The sequence below is a fragment of the Pristis pectinata genome, chromosome 5 (genome assembly GCF_009764475.1).
Source record: "Pristis pectinata isolate sPriPec2 chromosome 5, sPriPec2.1.pri, whole genome shotgun sequence".
Lineage (NCBI taxonomy): Eukaryota > Metazoa > Chordata > Chondrichthyes > Rhinopristiformes > Pristidae > Pristis > Pristis pectinata.
Window position 1 is genome coordinate 5564282 of NC_067409.1, and position 23846 is coordinate 5588127.

At 43.9% G+C, this 23846-nt stretch overlaps 1 protein-coding gene across 3 annotated transcripts in view; it reads left to right on the forward strand.

The window, feature by feature from the left end:
• Positions 1-23846, forward strand: part of arhgap39 (Rho GTPase activating protein 39) — a 445463-nt gene that overhangs the window by 316486 nt on the left and 105131 nt on the right. For all 3 annotated transcript variants that reach the window (XM_052016995.1, XM_052016998.1, XM_052016996.1), the window contains one exon: positions 4855-5416. In XM_052016995.1, coding sequence (XP_051872955.1) covers positions 4855-5416 — 562 coding nt within the window. The remainder of the gene's footprint in view (positions 1-4854; positions 5417-23846) is intronic.

Here is a 23846-nt window from a genome sequence, read left to right on the forward strand (position 1 = left end):
TGTCCCTTGTAGAAGAGCTTTTGTGAAAAACACCTTTGACCACAAGGCCATCGGGCAGTGGTCAGCAAGGAACGTCCTGCAGGCCCCAAGGGAACAAGACATGATGGATCCTGTGGTATGTTGCCTGAGCAAACTGTTAAAACCATTTGTGGGGAATGCCTTGTCACTTGAACTCACCACTAAGCACCGAGGCCTCAATTCACTGGGAGTGAGAGGGGCCTGCACGGTCGAAATCTCATTCCCAATGCACATTGCCCATGAGACAGCTTTGATGCAGATGTGACAATTGTCCACCTCTTTATGGACTGTGCGTTTGCAAAGATGGTCTGGAAAAGCATAGAAGGCTCCCTGTCGAAGTTCATCCCAAGGCAGCTGGGATCAAGCAAAACCCTTGAGGAATATAAGGGATGAAGGGGTACACTTAAGGAGGAAATCAGGAGGGCAGAAAGGGGACATGAGATATCCTTGGCAGAGAAAAAGGAGAATCCTGAGAGATGTTGTAAGTATATTAAGAGCAAAAAGGTAACTAGGGAGAGAGTAGGTCCCCTTAAGGATCAGTGTGGTAGTCCATGTGTGGAGCCATGAGAGGTGGGCAGGTCTTAAATGAATACTTCTTGTTGTATTTACTGTGGAGAAGGTCATGGAAGCTAGGGAAGAGAATAGTCATGTCCTGAGACATACTAATATTATGAAAGGGGAGGTGTTGGTGGTCTTAAGGCGTATAAAGGTCAATAAATTTGAGGTCCTGACCAAGTGCATCCTAGGACATTGGGAGAAGCAAGGGAAAAAATTCTTTGGGATCTGGCAGAGATTTTTGTATATTTCTTATCCACGTGTGAGGTACTGGAAGACTGGAGGGTGGCTAATCTTTGCCTTTATTTAAGAAGGTGCTGCAAGGACAAGCCAGGGAACCCACAGGCCAGTGAGGCAGACTTTCAATAATGATGACCACAATGGTCTTGTGGTCATCAGTGGTGGGAAAGTTACTGGAGGGATTCTGAGGAATAGGATCTACATGCATTTGTAAAGGTCAGGACAGATTGGGGATAGTCAGCATGGCTTTGTGTTTGGGAAATGTCTCACAAATATGATTGAGTTTTTGAGGAGATGACCATGAGAATCGACGAGGGCAGGGTGGTAGACATTGTCTACATGGACTTTAGCAAGGTTTTTGACAAGATCCTGTTGACTGGTCTGGAAGGTTGGATTGCATGGGTAAGCTAGCCATTTGGATATAAAATTGGCTTAGTGGTAGGTATGAGAGGGTGGTAGTGGAGGGTGTTTTTCAGATTGGAGGCCTTTGAGCAGTGATATGTGGAGCGTTCGGATCAGTGCTGGGTCACCTGTTGTTTGTCATAAATGACTTGGGTGAGAATGTGGGTGGAATGTTAGTGAGTGGTGAGGTTGAAGAAGGTTGTCTCAGGCTACAGCAGGATGTAGGTCAACTGGGGAAGTGGGCAAATGAATGGCAGATGGAATTTAACTCAGGCAAGTGCAAAGTGATACATTTTGAGAAGTTGGACAAGGGTAACACACAGTGAATCACAGGGCTGTGGACAGTGCTGTAGAACAGAGTCCCAGAGGTACAAGCACAAAGTACTCTGAAGGTGGCGATACAGATAGATAAGGTAGTGAAGAAGATGTATGGCATGCTTGCCTTCAATGGATGGGGCACTGAGTACAAGAATTGGGACATCATGTTACAATTGTATACAACATTGGTGAGACTGCACCTGGAAATGTTTTGGAATTGGTTTATTATTGTCACTTGTACTGAGGTACAGTGAAAAACTTGTCTTGCATACTGTTCGTACAGGTCAATTCATTACACCGTGCATTGAAGTAGTACAAGGTAAAACAATACAGAATGCAGAGTTAAGTGTCACAGCTACAGAGAAAGTGCAGTGCAGGTAGACAATGAGGTGCAAGGCCATAACGAGGTCAAGAGTCCATCTTAATGTTGTGCGCAGTTCCCAAGGTAGGGGAGTCCAAAACCAGAGGGCATAGGTTTGAGAAGGGGAAGATTTAAAGGCCACCTGAGGGGCAAGTTTTCCCACACAGAGGGCGGTGGGTATATGGAACGAGCTGCCAGAGGAGGTGGTAGGGGCAGGTACAATTACAGCGTTGGTTTCATTCAAGTTGTTGTGCAGTCATGTGCCAAGGACAGTGGTTGCCAACTAATAGGTTTTGGGCAATTGGCAGTAAACAAATCTAGGATTTGTTAAGGCTGACAATTTGGAAAATACCCATTACAGGAGCTGGCACCAGTTGGCTCAATCTGAAAGCAGCTGTAGAGAATCCATGAGGAGTAATGGCGTGGCGGGAGTGGCAGGGCAGAAGTGGGGAAAATATGAGATTCTCACAGTAAAGAATATCATCATGCCAAATAGTTGTACTCCCTAAATCCAGAATGCAACTGTATGACCACCTTTCATCAGACATCACTGAGTTTCAAAGTGAATGTTCCTGTTTAAATTTTTACCTTGCAGAAGGATGGCTAGGGTAAAGGTAGGTCCGATTAAAGACAAAGGTGGGAGGATGTGCCTGGAAGCTGTGGAAGTGGGTGAGGTTCTCAATGAATACTTCTCTTCAGTATTCACCAAGGAGAGGGGTCTTGATGATGCTGAAAACAGTGTAGCTGAAGGTAATGTTGTAGAGTATGTAGATATTAAGGGAGAGGATGTGTTGGAGTTGTTAGAAAATATTAGGACAGATAAATCCCCGGGGCCTGACGGAATATTCCCCAGGCTGCTTCGTGAGGCGAGGGAGGAGATTGCTGAACCGTTGGTTAGGATCTTTGAGTCCTCGTTGTCAACGGGGATGGTGCCAGAGGATTGGAGGGTGGCGGATGTTGTCCCCTTATTCAGAAAGGGTAGTAGGGATAGTCCAGGGAATTACAGACCAGTGAGCCTTACTTCTGTAAGCTGTTGGAAAGTATTCTAAGAGATAGGATCTATGAGCATTTGGAGAAACATGGACCGATTAGGGACAGCCAGCATGGCTTTGTGAAGGGAAGATCTTGCCTCACGAGCCTGATAGGGTTCTTTGAGGAGGTGACCAGGAAGATTGATGAGGGTAGTGCAGTGGATGTGGTCTGCATGGATTTTAGTAAGGCGTTTGACAAGGTTCCGCATGGTAGGCTTCTTCAGAAGGTCAGAGGCCAAGGGATCCAGGGAAGCTTGGCCGTGTGGATTCAAAATTGGCTTGCCTGTAGAAAGCAGAGGGTTGTGGTGGAGGGAGTGCATTTGGATTGGAGGGCTGTGACTAGTGGTGTCCCGCAGGGATCAGTTCTGGGACCTCTACTTTTTGTGATATTTATTAACGACTTAGATGAGGGGCTGGAAGGCTGGGTTAGCAAGTTTGCAGATGACACAGAGATCGGTCGTGTTGTGGATAGTGTGGAGGGCTGTAGAAACTTGCAGAGGGATATTGATAGGATGCAGCAGAGCTGGGCTGACAAGTGGCAGATGGAGTTCAATCCAGAGAAGTGTGAGGTAGTACACTTTGGAAAGACAAACTCCAAGGTGGAGTACAAGGTAAATGGCAGGATTCTGGGCAGTGTAGAGGAGCAGAGGGATCTGGGGGTTCATGTCCACAGATCACTGAAAGTTGTCACACAGGTGGATAGGGTAGTTAAGAAAGCTTATGGGATGTTAGCTTTCATAAGTCATGGGATCGAGTTTAAGAGCCGCGAAGTAATGATGCAGCTTTACAAAACTCTGGTTAGACCACACTTAGAGTACTGTGTCCAGTTCTGGTCGCCTCATTATAGGAAGGATGTGGAGGCGTTGGAAAGGGTGCAGAGGAGATTTACCAGGATGCTGCCTGGATTAGAGAGTATGGATTATGAGGAGAGACTAAAGGAGCTAGGGCTGTTCTCATTGGACAGAAGGAAGATGAGGGGAGACAAGATATTGAGAGGAATAGGTAGAGTGGACAGTCAGTGCCTCTTCCCCAGGGTGCCAATACTCAGAACAAGAGGACATGGCTTTAAGGTATTGGGTGGGAAGTTCAAGGGTGATGTCAGAGGGAGGTTTTTCACCCAGAGAGTGGTTGGTGCATGGAATGCGCTGCCTGGGGTGGTGGTGGAGGCTGACACATTGGACAAGTTCAAGAGATTGTTAGATAAGCATATGGAGGAATTTAAGTTAGAGGGATATGTGGGAGGAAGGGGTTAGATAGTCTTAGGTGTGGTTGAAGGTCAGCACAACATGGTGGGCTGAAGGGCCTGTATTGTGCCTTATTGTTCTTTGATTCTATGGTAACTGGATTTGTGTTGAAAGTATGTTTGCTCCATTTCTTTTCTCACAGGAAGAGACAATCCTTGTGGTCTTTCTGATTTAACTGTGCAATTTATTACCACTGGCTAAGACCAGGATAAAGGTTAATCCAAATCAGCAGGAGCTATTGAATGGTTTCTTTCGGTGGGTGATTTGTGAGTCATTTTATTGTGTGCGTTGGTGTAGTTCTTGTTTTAGGTGGGAGGAGATCAACTCAAGCAGCTTGTCATGTTGCATTGAAAATGAAGATAAGAGCACAAACCTGGGACAGTGCACTTCAGTGGAAGAGTGTTAGGATTTGAAACCATTTCAGAAAATGCTGGAAGCATGCCATGTGTCTAGCACCTTCCGTCAGGGGAGAAAAGATCGTTAGTGTTTCAAGTATAAGTTGCCACCAGGACAAGTGGTTAACCAGCCTATCTCTCTACAGATGCTAACTGACCTGCTGTGCATTGAGCATTTTTACCTTTCCCTTTCTCCATACTCAAACGGTTTCTCAGTGGGAATGTGGCTTATGCAAATGGGATCTGTCACATTATCTTAAGACACTGATGATTCATTTCTCTTCCTGCAGTCTGAGGATCTGGGCACTTGCAGTCAGTATGATGTTGGAAGGCAGAGCCGGAGCATGATGCCCAGCGCCAGCTGCGTTTTCCCCGGATTCATGCTGCGAAAGCCCTCCTCCGAGACCGACATTGAGAACTGGGCCTCCAAGCACTTCAATAAGCACACGCAGGGAATCTTCCGCCGCAAGGTCTCCATTGCCAACATGCTGGCCTGGAGCAGCGAGTCCATCAAGAAGCCCATGATAATGACAGCCGACCGGAACGTCAAGAAGGAAGCATGCGAGGTGTTCAAGCTCATCCAGATGTACATGGGCGACCGGCGGACCAAGGCGGATCAGCTTAACGTGGCACTGGAGATCGCCACAAAGGGCTGGAGCATGCAGGGCCTGAGGGATGAACTGTACATCCAGCTGTGCCGACAGACTACTGAAAACTTTAGATACGAGAGCCTCGCCAGGGGCTGGGAATTAATGGCCATCTGCCTGGCCTTCTTCCCCCCGACTCCCAAATTTCACTCTTACCTGGAAGGCTATATCTACAGGCACATGGATCCTGTGAATGATGCAAAAGGTAAGCCCCTTGCAATTGGAAAATCTCTCACAAGATCACAGAGAACCCTATTTGTTATCTACTCTGAAATGCACAGTGCACTAAACATATCATATTCTTACATATTGTGTTGCCTTTACCAGCTACATCTCCATTGGGCATTAATAGCTCCCCATATTATTCATTATGCAGTGGTGGGTTAGCGTTATTGTTTTGCTTTTGCTCTAATATCAAGCAGCTTCTATGTAAACTGCACCCAGGCCAGCTGCCCCATTATGTGCCCCGAAGAGAAACAGGAGGGTCGAGTGTGGGAGATCCACACCTGGGTTAAGTAGGACATTATCCTGTACAATGTAGGTGCTGTGTTGAGATAGGAACAATCTACCCAGCATTCATATAATTCTGTATTTCAACCCCTGTCTCTTGGTTTCAATACCCTTCCTCAACAAAAATGAAGTTTTAAGTACCCTCTAGAACACACAGTTTTATGGGGGATTGAGTTCTAAGTTATCACCATCCTCTGTGTGCAAATGTACTTCCTGATATCATCAGTGGGGCCTCTCTCCAGCACAGGAGATATGCCTCCATTTCTGGAGTTTTCCTACCAGAGGAAATAGTTTCTCCCTATGTGCCCTATCAAAACTGCTAATCATCTTAAACAGATCAATAATATTCCTGAAAATGAATTAATTCTATCTAGTATATTGGTGTAAATTTATGGGGGTCACATAACCAATTCAACACATAAGTTATTAATTGCTTCATGGTAGAATAAATGAATTCTTGCTATTTACTTTGATCAAATAAGAAAAACTTCCGTTATTAGCATAAATCAAATATCCTGAGAGCACCAGCTGATCAAATTCATCTCCTGCTCACTGGAGTGCATTTTTGGTTTTGCCAGGACACCAGCCTCCAGAACGTACCTCAGCCTTGGTCCAAACATGGGCAAGTACTGAATACTCAAAACTGAAAAGCAAAAATCTGCAGTTGCTGGAAATCCGAACTAAAAACAGATGTTGTTGGAAATACTCCGCAGGTCAGGCAGCATCTGTTGTGCAAGAAACGGAATTAATGTTAAATGTTAACTTTGTTTCTCTCAATACAACTGCTGCCTGACCTGCTGAGTATAACCAGTATTCTCTTTTTTATTTACTGACCACTGGAGGTAAGGGAGAATGAGTGTCCTTGACGTCAAAGCAACATTTGAACAAGTGTGGCATTAAGGGACCTGAATAAAATGGAAGTCAGTGAGGATGGAGCCATATTTAGCACATTGGAAGATGGATGTATTTTTTGGAGGTTATGCACCCTAGTCATAGGAGTTGCTCTTTGTTCTAAAGCCAACCATGTTCAGCTACGTAGAAGTCAGATCAGAAGTGGAGATGTTCCACTTGCAACCACTTGGATAAAGAAGCAGCAAATGCAGCAAGACTTAGACAACATTCAAGCATAGGGTGATAATTGGCAAGTAAGATTCACACCACGCAAGTCTGGGCAATAGCCATCTCTAACAAGAAGAAGTCGAACACTAAGCCTAGATGATTAGTGGTATGACCATTACCGAGATCCTTCTACCATCATCTTGGGGACCACCATTAACCAGAGACATAATTGCACCAGCCATGGCTATAAGAGCAGGTCAGAGGCTGAGTATCCTGCAGCAAGTGACTCACCTCCTGACACTATCTACAAAGCACAAGTTAGGAGCCTGAGGGAATACTCTCCACTTGCCTGCAGGCCCAACAATGATCAGGAGCTCAGTATGTGTTTAACTTCCTCCACCACCAAAACATTTATTTTCTCCACCAGTTCACTTCATCCAATGTGTAAGGTCATAGGATCATAGGAAAATTACAGCACAGAAGGAGCCCATCCTGTCCATACCAATTGAAATAATGCAATCAACCTCATCCCATCTTCCAGCACTGGGTCTGTGGTCTGCAGGTCACACCTCTTCAACTACATATCCAAGTACTATTCAAATGTGGTGGGGGTGTCTGCCTCTACCATCCTTCAAGAGGTGAGTTCCAAACTCCTGCTGCTCTCTGTGATGGATTGAGTACTGATCCCCAGTGAACCCCATTGGTAACAACCTTCCAGTCACACAAACACCTGCCAACCATTACCCTTTGCTTCCTGTCACTGAGCCAGATTTGAATCCAATTTACCACTCTCCCTTAGATCCCACGGGCTTTAACCTTCTTGACCAAGCTGCAATGTAGGACCTTGTCAAAAGTATTGCTAAGATGCATTTGACTACATCTCAGTACTCTCATCGACCCTCATTTTTATCGCCTCAAAAATTTCTGTTGTTACTCGTACATGAATAAATCCATGCTGACTGATGCTGATTAATGTGGTGCCTTTTTAAGGACTATTCTTTCCATAAGAAGGGATTCCAATGATTTTCCCACCACTAAAGTTTAACTAACAGGTCTGCAATTACTTGGTTTATCCCCTTCTCCCTTTTGTTTTAAAAATGTGGTACAAGGCTTCCAGGTCAAAACCTCCCAAGCATGTGACCTCTACCACAGAAACACATAAACATAGAAAACCTACAGCACATACAGTCCCTTCGGCCCACAAAGCTGTGCCGAACATGTCCCTACCTTAGAAATTACTAGGCCTACCCATAGCCCTCTATTTTTCTAAGCTCCATGTACCTATCCAAAAGTCTCTTAAAAGACCCTATCGTATCTGCCTCCACCACTGTTGCCAGCAGCCCATTCCACACACTCACCACTCTCTGAGTAAAACACTTACCCCTGACATCTCCTCTCTACCTACTCCCCAGCACCTTAAACCTGTGTCCTCTTGTGATAACCATTTCAGCCCTGGGTAAAAACCTCTGACTATCCACACAATCAATGCCTCTCATCATCTTATACACTTCTATCAGGTCACCCCTCATCTTCCGCCGCTCCAAGGAGAAAAGGCCGAGTTCACTCAACCTGTTTCGTACCACCAAGAAAGCAAAGGCAGCAGGCACAGGGGAACACCAACACCTGCAGGTTCCCCTTTGAATCACACCGTTTCCTGTTTTAGGACTAAATCCTGGAACTCCCTGCCAGACAGCACAGTGGGAGTCCCTTCGCTAGAACACAGCAGAGGTTCAAGAAGGTGGCTGAACACCACCTTCTCACGGGAAATAAATACTGGGTGTTCCAGCAACACCTGCATTTCATAAATGAATATAAAACAAATATTCGTTCATTAAGTCCTCAACTTAGCCTTTGGTTTCTTGAGCAAAAGAAGCCGCCTTTGTAAATGTCTACTATGTTTAATGAGGAGTGTTTCAATTAAATATAGACAAGGCTGGATGATTCAAAGCTTCTGCTGCCACTTCATCTGCATAGCTCTATAATACAAGCATCTGTTAAGTCCTTGTTTAAAACTAATTCTGGATTCAAGCTGAAAGCCTTTTTTTAAATTTTAATTGCTTACCTAGAATGTGGCATTAGGAAAAGCAGAGTGATTTTACTGGAGCTTTAATCCCACACATATTATTGGCCATAATTTGGATGATGAATTATCAGGGCAACTCAATCTTGGACTATTTATCATGTCCCATGACTTGTTATACACTCACGCTCTACTGACACTGCTCATGGAGGTTATTGGAATAGCTTTTCGTTCAGTCATTATTTAAATAATTTATTCAAGTATGAGAAGCTGGACTAATTTTCCACTCAGTCTTTAGAACTTCTTTCTACTAATGTTGCAGAAAGAAAGAGCTTTAATAATTGATCCCGTGCTAGTTTATATATCTGTCTCTTTGCCACTCTGCATCCACCAAGTTGAGAAATGTTAAGACTGAGGAATGGAACAATTTATCTTTGCGGACAGCAGTACTTCCATTTATCACTCCCCTGCTAAACAGGGTGCCGCCAAAGTGCTTTTATGTTGGTGCCTGGATAGTATCTGTGCCAACAGCTTCCAATGCATGGCTTCCATTAGAGGCTGGGAGAGAGTTCCCTACAGAGTGCAAGACCTTAGCACCAAGGAAGGAGACTAGGAGCGGCTGCTTGGAGGTAAATCCACATCTGACATGTGGGAGTCTTCTAAAGGCCAGCTGCTAAGAGTTCAGGACCAGCATTAAAATGGGCCATGAAATGTCCTTGGCAAGTAGGATTAAGGAGAATCCTGAGGCATTTTATACACATATTGAAAGCAAGAGGGTAGCTAGGGAAAGGGTTGGTCTACTCAAGGACAAAGGAGGGAATTTATGCCAGGAGCCAGAGGAAGTGGGTGAGGTCCTAAATGAGTACTTTGCATCGGTATTCACCAAGGAGAAGGACTTAGGTGATGGTGAGATCAGGGAGGGATATGTTAACATTCCAGGGCAAGTGGATATTAAGAAAGAGAAGGTGTTGGGTGTCTTGAAAAACATTAAGGTGGATAAGTCCCCAAGGCGTGATAGAATCTATCCCAAGATACTGAAGGAGGCAAGAGAGGAGATTGCTGAGGCCTTGACAGAGATCTTTGTATTCTCTTTAGCTGCAGGCAAAGTCCCAGAATACTGGAGAATAGCCAATGTTATCTGTTTTTAAGACAATGGACAAACATGAATAGTTTTCTCTGCTGAATCAGAGGCTGAGGAGCAACTGGATAGGAGTGTAGAAAATAATGAGATGCATAGATAGGGCAGATAGTCAGGGTCTTTTTCCCAGGGCAAAGATGTCAAATACTAGAGGCATAGCTTTAAGGTGAGAGGGGGAAAGTTTAAAAGAGGCGTGCAAGGTAAGTTTTTTTACACAGGTGCCTGAAATGTGCTGCTAGGGGAGGAGTTGGTAGAAGCAAATACAATGGCAATGTTTAAGAGGCATTTGGAGAGGCAGGGAATAGAGGGATATGGATCATTTGCAGGTAGATGGGATTAGTTAAACTGACATCATGGTTGGCACAGATGTGATGGGATGAAGGGCCTGTTCTATGTTCTAGTACTATCACTGATGTGCTCACCCTGTGATAGATGTCAGTAGCACCAACACATTACATCTGGCACTCTGCAGAACTTAGCTTGGTGAAGGAAGTTCCTCCATGGTGGTCACCGGTTGAGGACCAAGTAGATAAATACAATCTTAGCTAAAGAGGCAGCTTTTAAGGAGTGTCCTGAGAGAAATAAAGAGGGATAAGTTTAAGAGTTGACGTGGCTGCCAATGGTGGAAGATCAAAAATTAGGATCCCTGGAGGCCAGAATTTAAAGAGTGAAGCGATTTTGCTGGGTAATGGGGGTGGGAAATTACAGAAGGAGGGGGGTGCAAGGTCATGGAAGTATGTTAGAACAAGAATAGGAATTTTAACTGAGAGCCCCTGTGTTTTTAAGGGTAGAAGCTTTGGGGTCTCCCATGTCCTAACTTGCTCCAAGTGGGATTTGGAGCAAGTTAGGACATGGGCAATAATGTTTTGGATGAGGTTAAGTTTACACAGAGTAGAGGATGGGATGCTGGCCAGGACTGCACTGGGATGGTCAAGTCTCAAGCTGTGGAAGTTGAAATCAGTGACTCGTTTCTTCTGCAAACGGTCCTTTGGGTAACGAAGAGGAAATGCTGGCGTTTTGGCAAAGGCTATACTTTGCCCATCTGCTCTCTCAGTTTTAGCTGATAGGATGACTGAGGAGTGTCTTTGAAATTATTCCATTGGTTATTTATTCAAAATGAAGAGCATGACATTTGTAAATTTTGACCGTATTGTGCCGCGCTAGGACGTTTTTGCCTTTTTTTAGAATTTAAACCTTACAACATATGTTGAGATTTGAACTGGAACCTAAAATGGCAAGGTCTGCTTTTCGATGCTGAGAAGGCGGTACTTGGAATGCAAAACCTATTTTTAAATTTTTACCATAACTTGTAACTGGTAAATGTGAGACTATTTCAGAAGCAAATTCAAAGGGGATCTATTGTTTCTGACTGTGGTTCTGTCCTTTGTTCTAAGATCCAATTTCATACTGGGTACTCCATTTTTCTCATTGAAATTGTGATCTGTACAACAATGAAAAATCAATGGGCTTCAGCTGTCTGGGACCCCTTGACTGAATGTTAAAATCAATTTTGTCCCTTGTCCTTGAAGAAGGAAAAGCCTTTCAGGTAGTCATTGTTTAACATCTTTGCATGCTTACAGCACAGTGGTCCAGGACTAGCCCAAAATTAAAAGCTTAACCATTTCACTGTTGTAAAGGAGTTTGATTTCCCTGTAATTTTGTCCAATTAGTCTGCACAGTGTTCTTGACATGTGCTTTTATGTCTGCTGTGGCTTGGTTGTAGCACTCTCAGAGGTTTGTGGATTTGAGTGCCACTTTGTATCCTGAGTGTGTGCTGTACAGTCAAAGTTGTCTCTTATACAATACACATTAAACATTTTAACTCGCAAATGAAGGTAAAATATCACGTGATATTATTTCAAGCAAGGATGCGGAGGAGTTCTTCTGGTGTCCTTGCTAATATTTATTCACAATCAGTTTTTTATAGTGGCTAGTTCTAAATCCTGGATCCCCTCACCCTCAAACAGAGTCACCTAGACGTCTCCCCTCCAGCTCCCCGAGCTGTTGGGCATGGCGGTGGTTTAAAGAGTCTCCCCAACAACACTTCACCAGAAGGACTGCAGCAGTTCAAGAAGGCAGCCAGCTTATCAGCATCTTCTCAAGGGCAGTAGCGATGGGCAATAAATGTTGTCCTTGCCAATCACGTCCAGATCCCCAAAAATGAACAGAACAGAGACTGATTATCTGTAAACCTGGGGTCACCTTGCAGCTGAATTGGGGTATTCTTCAAAGTGAACTTACAATTTGCACTTGGGTTCCCCAATGACCACACTAGTGTATTAGCTTGGAAGAGGTGTATATACATCCCTGCTTGACCTGGAAGGAATATTTGGGTCCCTGGATGGCAGGAAGGGAGGAATTAAAAGAACAGTGCTACATCTCCTGTGGTTGCACAGGAAGATACTGTGTAGATGTACCAGTGGACACAAAAGAGTAGACCAGAGCGTCACAGAGGGAACAATCCCTTCAGAGTGCTGAGAGGTGAGGACGTGTCTGTTGGTGGTGTTGTGTTTTCTAAGTCATGACTGTAGCTGGCAGTGCTGTCAATCATACTTTTGTTTTCATCCCAAGTCCTCCAACCCAGTATAAAATTAGGGTGCCTCTTTCTCACCTTCCACCCCACATGCCTCCAATTTCAATGAATCATCCTCTGTAATTTCTGAGACTTCCTACATGATGCCACCACCAGGAACATCTTCCTCTCACTGCCAGTCTTTTGTGTTCCAAGAGAACCATCCCCTCAGTGACTTGTTCACTCTTCCATCTCCACCGATGCCCGTTCCCCTCTGCCATTCCCCTCCCCATGAACAGTGGAACAAGTTGGAAGGCTGGATGGCCAACTTCTGTTATAGTCAGAGGGTCAAACAGCGTGGAAATAGGCCCTTTTTGAGTGAAGGAATTTAATCCTCAGGCCTTATTCTTGTGGTCCCCAGTTCTGATGAAAGGTCTCTGACCTGAAACATTAACCCTTGTTTCTCTTTCCACAGATGGCTTACTTGACCTGCTGAGTACTTGCAGCATTTTCCGTTTTTGTTTCAGATTTCCAGCATCAACAGGTTTTTTTAATATGTTCGTTCTAGTTCTGCCTTCCCAGCCAAGGCAAAGCATTAAATGCCTTGAGAGATTTTTTTTGTTGTTTCATTGAGGTAATTGAACCATCCCTCAATACCAGGAACCAATCTAGTCAACTGAAGTTTCATTTCCTCTAACTCTATCTTTTGTTGGGTGTGGAGACTAAAACCGTGCAAAATTCTCCAGTTAGCTCCCTATATCATTGCAGGAACTTGTCCTTCCTTTGTACTCCAATATATCATAATAAAGGCTAACATACCATTTGTTTTAACTAACTACCCACTGCATATTAGCTTTGTGTTTCATGTACACTCAGGTCCCTTCTAATGCCATCACTCTCCAAGCACTTGCCTTCATTGAAAACATACTTTTTTTAAACTTTTCCTACCAATGGTTTCAAGTATCCGTTTGAGAATGAATTAAAGACATTTAGTTTGTTTTCTTTGGGAAAGAGACTTTAAAATGGTAGTTTTCAAGATAGTGAAGTGAATCACTGAAAGTTCTCCATGTGGTTGGTCCGTCACTGTGTTAAGGGGCTCAAGTAGCTGGGGGTGTCAGTTTAAAATGAGGATAATAAGAGTAAGTGGGTGGATTGAAATAGAGAAGTGCGATATTACACGTAGACGGAATTAATCGTTAATATCTTTCCTGAAAAATGTTCCATCTATCAATTCTGCTGTGTGCATCAGCTTTGTGATAAGAACGTGCAAATTGCACCTGGGCAGCATTGGTAATTGGTTTATTATTGCCTCATGTACTGAGATACAGTGGAAAGCTTTTGCCATCCAGACAGATCATTCCATACATAAGTACATCGAGGTAGTGAAAAGGATAACAAAACAAAATGCAGAATGTAGTCTTACAGCTACAGAAAAAAGTGCAGCGCAGGGAGACAAATAAAGTGCAAGGGCCATGATGAGCTGGATTGAGAGATCAAGAGTTCATCTTTATTATATAAGAGGTCCGTTCAAGAGTCTTATAACAGCGGGATAGAAGCTGTACCTTAGCCTGGTGGTGCATGTCAGAACATAGAACATTACAGCAGAGTACAGGCCTTTCGGCCCACAATGTTGTGCTGACATTTTATCCTGCTCTAATGTCTAATCCTTCCCTCCCACATAACCCTCCATTTTTCTATGATTCATGTGGCTTTGCAAGAGTCTCTTAAATGTCCCTAATGTATCTGCCCCCACAATCTCTGCTGGCAGTGCGTTCCACGCACCCACCACTCTCTGTGCAAAAAACTTACCTCTGGCATCCCCCCGTGCTTTCCTCCAATCACCTTAAAATTATGCCCACTCGTGTTAGCCATTTTTGCCCTGGGAAAAAGTCTCTGACTGTACACTCTATCATCTTGTACACTCTATCGAGTCACCCCTCATCCTCCTTTGCTCCAAAGAGAAAAGCCCTAGCTCGCTCACCCTATCCTCATAAGACATGCTCTCCAATCCAGGCAGCATCCTGTCACGTCTGCACCCTCTCTAAAACTTCCACATCCTTCCTACAATGAGGCGACCAGTCTGAACACAATACTCCAAGTGTGGTCTAACTAGAGTTCTGTAGAGCTGCAACATTACCTAGAGGCTCTTGAACTCAATACCCCGACTAATGAAGGCCAACACACCTTACGCCTTCTTAACAACCCTATCAACCTGTGTGACAACCTTGAGGGATCAATGGATGTGGATCCCAAGATTCCTCTGTTCCTCCACACTGCTAAGAGTTCTCAACCTTTTGTATCTTCTCCCTGACGAGAGAGGGGAGAAGAGAGAATGACTGGGGTGGGAGGGGTTCTTGATTGTGCTGGCTGCTTTCCCGAGGCAGCAGGAAGTGTAGACAGAGTCAATGGAGGGGAGGCTGGTTTATGCAGTAGGCAGGAGGTCAGGATTGAAGCCAGGTCTCTGGAGTGTGAGGTCACAGCTCCACTAGCTGTGACACTATGCCACTGGATGGTCAACTTCTTACTTTGAGACCATGAGTCCCGGTGTCAGATACCCCAGGAGAGACTTCATCCTCGAATCCACCCCATCCCTGTCAAGCCCAGTAACACATTTCAATGGATCACCTCTCATTCTTCTAAGAGAACACAGTCTGGTTAATCTCTCCTTATATATTCAAACCATTATTCCAGTATCTGTTGAACCTTCTTCACACCCCCCTCTATTGCAAGACGTTTAGGACTGAGATGCGGAGAAGGTTCTTCACCCAGAAGATGGTGAACCTGTCATTTTCTCTACCACGAAAGGCTGTGGAGGCCAAATCACTGAATATTTTGTCTGTGTCAATGGTGCTGAGGTGCAGCTGGTTGAGAGCTTCGGGTTCCTAGATATAAATATCACCAGCAATTTGTCCTGGTCCAGCCATGTGGACACTATGGCCAAGAAAGTGCACCAGCGGCTCTACTTCCTCAAAAGGCTCAGGAAATTCAGCGTGTTCCCAAAAACTCTTACCAACTCTTTATAGATGCACCATAGAAAGCATCCTATCTAGATGCATCACAGCTTGGTATGGCAACTGGTCTGCCCAAGACCCCAAGAAATTGAAGAGTGTTGTGAACGCAGTCCAGCCCATCACGAAAACTAGCCTCCCCTCCACTGACTCCATCTACACTTCCAGCAGCCTTGGGAAAGCAGTCAGCATAATCAAGGACCCCTCCCACCCCAGTAATTCTCTCTTCCCCACCATTGGGCAGAAGATACAAAAGCTTGAGAACGTGTACCACCAGGCTCAAGAACAGCTTTCATCCCGCTGAAGTGTACAAGATGATGAGGCATAGATCGAGTGGACAGTCAGAGACTTTTTCCTAGGGCAACATTGGCTAACATGAGGGGACGTAATTTTAAGGTGATTGGAGGAAGGTATAAGGAGGATGTCAGGGGTAAGTTTTTTACACAGAGAGTGGTGGGTGCGTGGAACGCACTGCCGGCAGAGGTTGTGGGGGCAGATACATTAGGGACATTTAAGAGACTCTTAGATAGACACGTGTATGATAGAAAAATAGGGGGCTATGTGGGAGGGAAGGGATTGATAGATCTTAGAGCAGGATAAAATGTCGGCACAACATTGTGGGCCAACGGGCCTGTACTGTGCTGTAGTGTTCTATGTTCTATGTTATCAGACTCTTCAACAGACATCTCATAAGCTAAAGATGAACTCTTGATATCCCTCGTCGTGGCCTTTGCACTTTATTTGTCTACCTGCACTGCACTTTCTCTGTAGCTGCTACACCATGTTCTGCATTCTGTTTTTCTTTTTATTACCTCGATGTACTTACGTAAGGCATGATCTGACTGGATGGCACACAAACAAAAGCTTTTATCTCAGTCCATGTGACATTAAAAACCAATAACAGAAGGAAATAGACTTCCATGCACAGAATGTATTGAGGCAGACAGGGGGAGAACAGGAATATAGTAATGAGATAAAAGATCAGCCATGATCATATTGAATGGCAGAGCACACTCAAAGAGTGAATGACTCCTGCTCCTACTTTCTTTGTTCTTTATTATTATTGTTTAAGTGCCCTGTTGCTGCATCTTTAATAACAAATTTGAGCATTTTCCTGACTAATAATGTCTGACTAACTGATCTATAGTTCCCTGGTTTCTGTATTCTTCCTTTCTTAAGCAGGGATTTATGGCGATCTGCTGATCTTAAAAGAAATTAAGATATCATTGTTGTCTTTACTTTTTTTTCCCAATTCCTACTAACAGTTCCCTACCCAAAAGACAGCCACGTTGTGGGTTACAGTGCCAAAGCACCAGGAGTGGTCTGGTAACTTTCCCAAATGGCCATTCTTTCAGTCTGGCCTAAGCACAGTGCATTGCCAGGTTGTAGGATTGCGCTGTGTAGCACAGCTGGGAACAATGCTTTCCATACACGGTGCCCACACACCTGCACTCTCTGGCAGACTTAGCTGGCTGATACTCAGCAGTAGGAAACCTTGGTTGGCTTCACTTTCCACCTACTTGTCAGGGAGTGTTGAGGCCAATTGTAGTATGCACCTGGTGCCATGGTTAAGACAGGCAAGCTCACAAGAACATCTTTCTGATCTCTGGCATGATTAAACCCAGGTGCTGCCTTCACCATGGGCCATCGGGATTGATGGTGGTAGTTCCTTAAGGCTTATTTGCCTTCTAATAGCAAATCACTAGGTACAAAAACCACAGGTCTCCATAGAGTCCATTCGGTCCAACTGGTCCATGCCGACTGTGTTGCCCAGTGAGCTAGTCCCATCTGCCCATGTTTGGCCCAGAGCCCTCTAAACCTCTTCTATCCATGTACTTATCTAGATATCTTTCAAACGTTGCTAATGTGCCCGATTCAACCACTATTTCTGGCAGCTCATTCCAAATACGCACCACCCTTTGCGTGAAGAAGCTACCCCTGATGTCCCTTTTAAATCTCTCGCCTCTGGTATTAAACCTTTGCCCTCTTGTTTTTAGCTCCCCCTCGCTGGGGAAAAGACTCTGTGCTTTCACCCTGTCTGTGCCCCTCAGGATCTTATACACCTCTATCAGGTCACCCCTCAATCTCCTCCATTCCGGGAATAAAGTCCTAGTCTATGCAACCTCCCCTTGTAACATCCTGGTAAATCTTTTCTGCGCTCTTTCTAGTTTAATAACATCTTTCCATGTGGTTGGAAAGATTGTTTAAGGCAAAGTGTTTTTTAAACTTCTTTTTGCTGCACAGCAGAGTTACCTTCAATATGTTTATTATAAAAATACAGGAATGAGTGTAGATACGCTTCATAGAATAGTAGTGAGCTGTGCTATGGATTCAGAGGATCACAGATGTCCCACATTCCCAATGCAAGGAGGCCCAGCATCGAAGCAGATCCCAACTGCAAAATGATGCAGGGTCTTGACCCAAAACGTCGACAATTCCTTTCCACCCACAGATGCTGCATGACCCGCTGAGTTCCTCCAGCAGATTGTTTGATGCACTGCCGTCATTTGCCTAGGCTACTCCTACAGCCAGAAGGATAATGGTGTAGGAATGCCACCATATGCGCATTCACCTGTAAGCTACACATGGTGATATGTAAAAATTTTGTTGTTCCTTTACTGTTCGAACTCCTGGAACTCACCACTGACATCTCCACGGGAATCCCAGAAGGACTGGAGCGATTTGAGATGGCTCATCACCTCCACTGAAAGGCCAGTTAGGGATGAGTAATAGATGCTGGCCTTGCCAACAATAGCCACATCCTATAGAAGAATAAATCTAAAGTCACTATTATAATGTAGGGAAAGTGATTAACAGTTTCCACAAAGCAAGCTCCTTCAAAGAACAAAACAATGACAACGAACAATGACATGATTGGGATATAGGCTACAGCAGGATATAGATCAGTTGCAGATATGGGCGGAGAAATGACAGATGAAGTTTAACCCTGTCAAGTGTTGCACCTTGGGAGATCAAATGTAAGGAGATAGTACACTGTTAATGGCAGGACCCTTAACAGTGTTGATGAGCAGAGGGATCTTGGGGTCCAAGTTCATAGCTCCCTGAAGGTGGCTACGCAGGTTGATAGGGCAGTAAAGAAGGCGTGTGGCGTGCTTGCCTTCATTAGTTGAGGCATTGAGTTCAAGAGTCAGGAAGTTATGTAGCAGCTTTAAATCTGGTTAGGCCACATCTGGAGTATTGCATTAAGTTCTGGTCGCCCCATTATAAGAAGGATGTGGAGGCTTTGGAGAGGGTGCAGAAGAGGTTTACCAGGATGCTGCCTGGATTAGAGGGCATGTGCTATAAGGAGAGGTTGGACAAACTTGGGTTATTTTCTCTGGAGCGGCAGATGATGAGGGGAGATCTGATGAGGTTTGTAAGATTATGAGAGGCATAGATAGAGTAGGCAGCCGGTATCTTTTTCCCAGGGTTGAAATGTCTAATACCCGAGGGCATGCATTTAAGGTGATGGGGGTAAGTTCAAAGGAGATGTGCGGGGCAAGTTTTTTTACACAGAGAGTGATGGGTGCCTGGAATGTGCTGCCTGGCGTGGTGGTGGAGACAGATACGATAGGGGCATTCAAGAGGCTCTCAGATAGGCACGTGAATGTGTGAGAAATGTAAGAATACGGATAATTAGGCACAAAGGTTTAGTTTAGTTGGGCATTTTATTACTAATTTAATTAGATCAGCACAACATTGTGGGACAAAGGGCCTGTTCCATGCTGTACTGTTCTGTGTTCTATGTAGCACCAACAACTCTGAAGAAGCTCAACACTACCTAGGACAAAGCAGTCATTTTCATTGGCATCCATTCTAACACCCAAAACAACAATTCCCTCTACCAGCAGCGCACAGTGGCTGCAGTGTGTACCATCTACAAAATGATGCTACTAACCCAGGCTACTCAGTCAAAACCTTCCAAACCTGTGACCTCTCCAACCAAGAAGGACACGTGCAAAAACAAACTGCTGGCGGAACTCAGCTGGTCAGGCAGCATCTGTGGAGGCAGAAGGATGGTCGACATTTCGGGTCAAGACCCTGCATCAGGACTGCGAGTGGAAAGGGGAGATAGCCAGTATAAGGAGGTGAGGGGGAGGGGTGAGGCAGGAGCTGGCTGGCGATAGGTGGATCTGGGTTGACGGGCAGATGGAGCCAGGTGGGAGAGGTAAGGGTGGGGATAGTGACAGAGGCTGGGAGGTGGTAGGTGGAGACAACAATGGGCTGCAGATTCTGGAATCTGCTAGGAGAGCAAGGAGGTGTGGAACCAGACAAGGGAGGGATGGCAGGAAGATGGGAACAGTAGAGGAGGGGATGGGAACCCAGTGGGTTGGGTGTGTGGGTGATAGGCAGGTGGAACCAGGTGGGAGAGGGGAAAGAAACTGGGAGTGAGGGGAAGGTCAGGGGCATTGGAAAAAAGAGGGTTGTGTTTGAGGGGCTGGGTGGAACAGAATGAGAGAGGAAGGAGCAGAGGGGCTGCAGGTTACCTGAAAATGGAGAATTCCATGTCCATGCCGTCGGGTTGTAGATACCCAGGAGGAATATGAGGTGCTGTTCCTCTGGTTTACGTTTAGCCTCACCCTGGCAGTGGAGGAGGCTGAGGACAGACAGATCGGTGTGGGAATGAGGAGGAGAGTCAAAATGGACAGCAACCAGAAGCTCCAGATAGTCATGGTGGACAGAGTGTAGGTGCATGGGAACAGCACTACCTACAGGTTCACCGCACAGTCCCACAATCTCCTGATATGGAAACGTATTGTAGTCCCTCATCATAGCCCGCCCTGCATCCAGGAATTCCCCACCTAACACCGTGGGAGCACCTTCCCCAGAAGGTCTGCAGCAGTTCAGGAAGGTGACTCACCACCACCACAGGGGCAATTAGTGAGAGGCAATAAATGTTGGCCTGGTCAGCGGCGCCCAGATCCAAATATAAATAAATAATTACAATTCACTGCGCCCTCTTCCAAAAAAGCCAGCATTTGATTTACATGCTATCCCTGTGTGTTATCCGTGTGCATTTCATGCATGAAGACATCCACTTTCCTCGCACCAGTTTTTCTGTATTTAAACAGTACTCTCCATTTAAACAATAGTTTGCTTTTATAATCTTCCTACTGAAGTGGATAACTTTACATTGTAATCCCCCTGCTGGAATTTTGGTCAGTTGCTTAACGTACCTATCTCCCTTTTCAGACGCTTTCCATCTCCCTCACAGTTACTTGCCCGCCTACCACTGTATCATCAGCAAATTTGGCTTCAGTACACTTAGTCCCTTCATCTTAGTATTAATATTACTGAGGCCCCAGCAATGCTCCCTGTGACACCTCAGTAATCACAGGTTGCTAACCTGAAAAGTATCTATTATCCCAACTATTTTTTTCTGTTTGTTAAGACAACTGTACTAATATATTACCTCCAATGCCATGAGCCCTCACATTATTTAGGAACCTTAATATGTCACCTTCTCAAACGCCTTCTGGAAAACCAAATACATTACACTTACTGGTTCCCCTTTACTCAGCCTGCTTTATACATCCACCAAGAACTCTAATAAATGTGACAAATAGAAAAAAATTCATGTTGACTCTGTTTTTATAAGTGTCCCACCGCTAATGCCATAATAAAGGATTCCAGCATTTTTCCAATGCCAGATGTCAGGCTAACTGGTCTATAATCTTTCTATTTCTCTCATTTCTTGAAGTAGAGCATTATACAGCTGGGATCTTTCCGGAATTGGGGTAACTTTGGAATACCAGGACCCAATGCATCCTCTGTTTCTACAGTTGCTTCCTTTAAGATCCTAGGTTGCAGGTCCTGGGTCCAAGGACATTCAACATTTCGACCCATCAACTTGTACAGTACCTTCTCTCCAGTGGTAGTATTTGTTCCTCCCTCTCTTGTGCCCTTGGATTTTCTCCTATTATTAGAAAGCTATTAGTATCTTCTAAAGTGAAGACAGATATAAAACATATGTTCAGAGTCTCTTCCATTTCCTAATTCCCTAGTCTCACCCTCTATGGGTTTACTGCCTTCCCTTGTACGTATTTGCAGAAGCTGTTTTTATTATTCTTGTTAGCTTACTCTCACAATCTATTTTCTCCCTCATCCTTTTTTTATTCACCAAACATCTGTTTCTAGGATTCCCCCAACCTTCCTGCTAATCTTCACAACATTATATGTCTTCCTTTCAAGTTGATACCATCCTTAACGTCCTTAGTTATTCACAGATGAATCATTATTGAAGTATATCTTTGCTGAGAATTATAAAATAGGCCTTTATGCAAGTGATCTAATCCAGTCCCTTCCCAAAATTGTCAGTTCTTTGGTGTAGTCTGCAGCAGTTATCACCAGCTCGATTGCCCTGCCGTCGTCAGCAACACTGCACCTCATCTCTCCTCAGGCTCTCTAGAGAGTGTGCACAGTAAGAAATTTCTGTTAGTTAGTGGAACTTGGATAAGATTGTGCCTGAAGGTGTCTTACCCCATTACTGTGTAATCTGGTGTAGTATCAATATTCATTACAGCACGCTGACCCTTTACCTTGCTGGTAGTTTTAAATTCACTGCAGTCTTCTCCTCTCTCGCCATCTGTGGCGTAAATACCATTTAGCATGCACTCATCCTTGTCTTCATTGACTTCTGTGATGTTCAAAGCATTCCTCTGGGTTTGCTCTCTATTTTTGTTTCCTTGCCTACGAGACATTCAAGGCCTTCAATATTTGTTAAATTCTTCCAGCTCTTGTAACTTTGTGCAAGATGCCCGATTTCATTGCAGTTATTTCATCAGACTATTTTGAATGGGCAGACCCAAATTCTCTGGTATTGATAGCAGGGCCTTATGAAATCGTGTGACCGACGGGTTTCCTGCCTTACCTGTCCACCTGGCTGGGTTATTTTCCCACTGAAACAGACCTTGGCTTTAATGTGACCAGGTCCCTGTGCTGGGACCTCTGCTGTTTTGTGAAGGAAATAAATGACCTGGATGAGTATGTTGATGGGTGGGTTAGTAAGTTTGCAGATGATACCAAGATTGGTGGAGTTGTGAATAGTTTAGAAGACTGGTGACAGATACAGTGTGATATAGATCAGCTGCAGGTGTGGGCAGAGAAATGGCAGATGGAGTTTAACCAGGATAAATGTGAGGTGTTGCACCTTGGTAGGACTAATGTCAAGAGGCAGTACAGTCTTAAGGACAAGACCCTTTCTTTTTCAATCTTCTTATCAGTTTTCAAATTAATACAGATTAATATATCAATGTTTATACATGTAATACAAAGAGATCAGGAGAACAATCATAACATGGATAATCATAAAGAACAATAAAGTATAAAAAAGATCTGTAGATCCAACGATCTGTTAGTGAATGAATATACTATAAAAGAAGATTTATTATAAAATATAAAAGAAAGAAAAAAAATCCCCAAAACAATAAGAAAAATTATAAACAATATATCAAACCAAACTAAGCTAAAGAAAAAAAAACAAAAAAAAAACAGAAAAAAAAACTGGACTAAAATTTCTCAATAGAAACAGAGCAATATCATGTCGTCAACTCCGTTCCTCTAAATTGAAAGGTTATTATAAAGGGATCTATATCATGTGAAAATATTGAATAAATGGACTCCAAACTTCCTCAAATTTAAGCGAAGGATCAACAGTGCCACTCCTAATTTTTTCCAAGTTTAAACATGATATAGTTTGAGAGAACCATTGAAAAGTAGTAGGGGGTATTGGATCCTTCCATTTAAGCAAAATGGATTGTTTGGCCATTAATTTAACAAAGGCAATCATACGGTTAGCGGAGGCAGATAGATGGCCAGATTCTGTCCTTGGTAAACCAAAAATTGCAGTGATAGGGTGAGGTTGTAAATCAATCTTCAATACATTTGAAATAATGTTAAAAATATCTTTCCAATATTTTTCCAAAAGAGGACAGGACCAAAACATATGTATATCCGTCAGGGCCGAGTGCTTTACCCGAATTCATTGAAAATATTATTTTCTTTATTTCTTCTTCCGAAATGGGAGCATCTAATGTACAACGTTCATTTAAAGATAATTGGGGAATCTTCAAATCTCTTAAAAATTCATGTATTAAAGTAGGATCCTCAGGGGATTCTGATTGGTATAAAGAAGAATAAAATTCTTGAAAGGATTTGTTAATTTGAACTTGATCTATCGTGTAGGTACCATCTGGTTTACGAATTTTATTGACCTGACGTTTAGATATAGTAGCTTTCAATTGGTTGACTAATAATTTACCAGATTTGTTACCATGTATATAAAATTGACTTTTGTTTTTAAGTAGTAGATTTTCAATTGAAGATGTTAATAAGAAACTATGTTGTAGTTGCTGTTCTCTTTTTAAAAAGCTCCAGATTAGGAGTAAC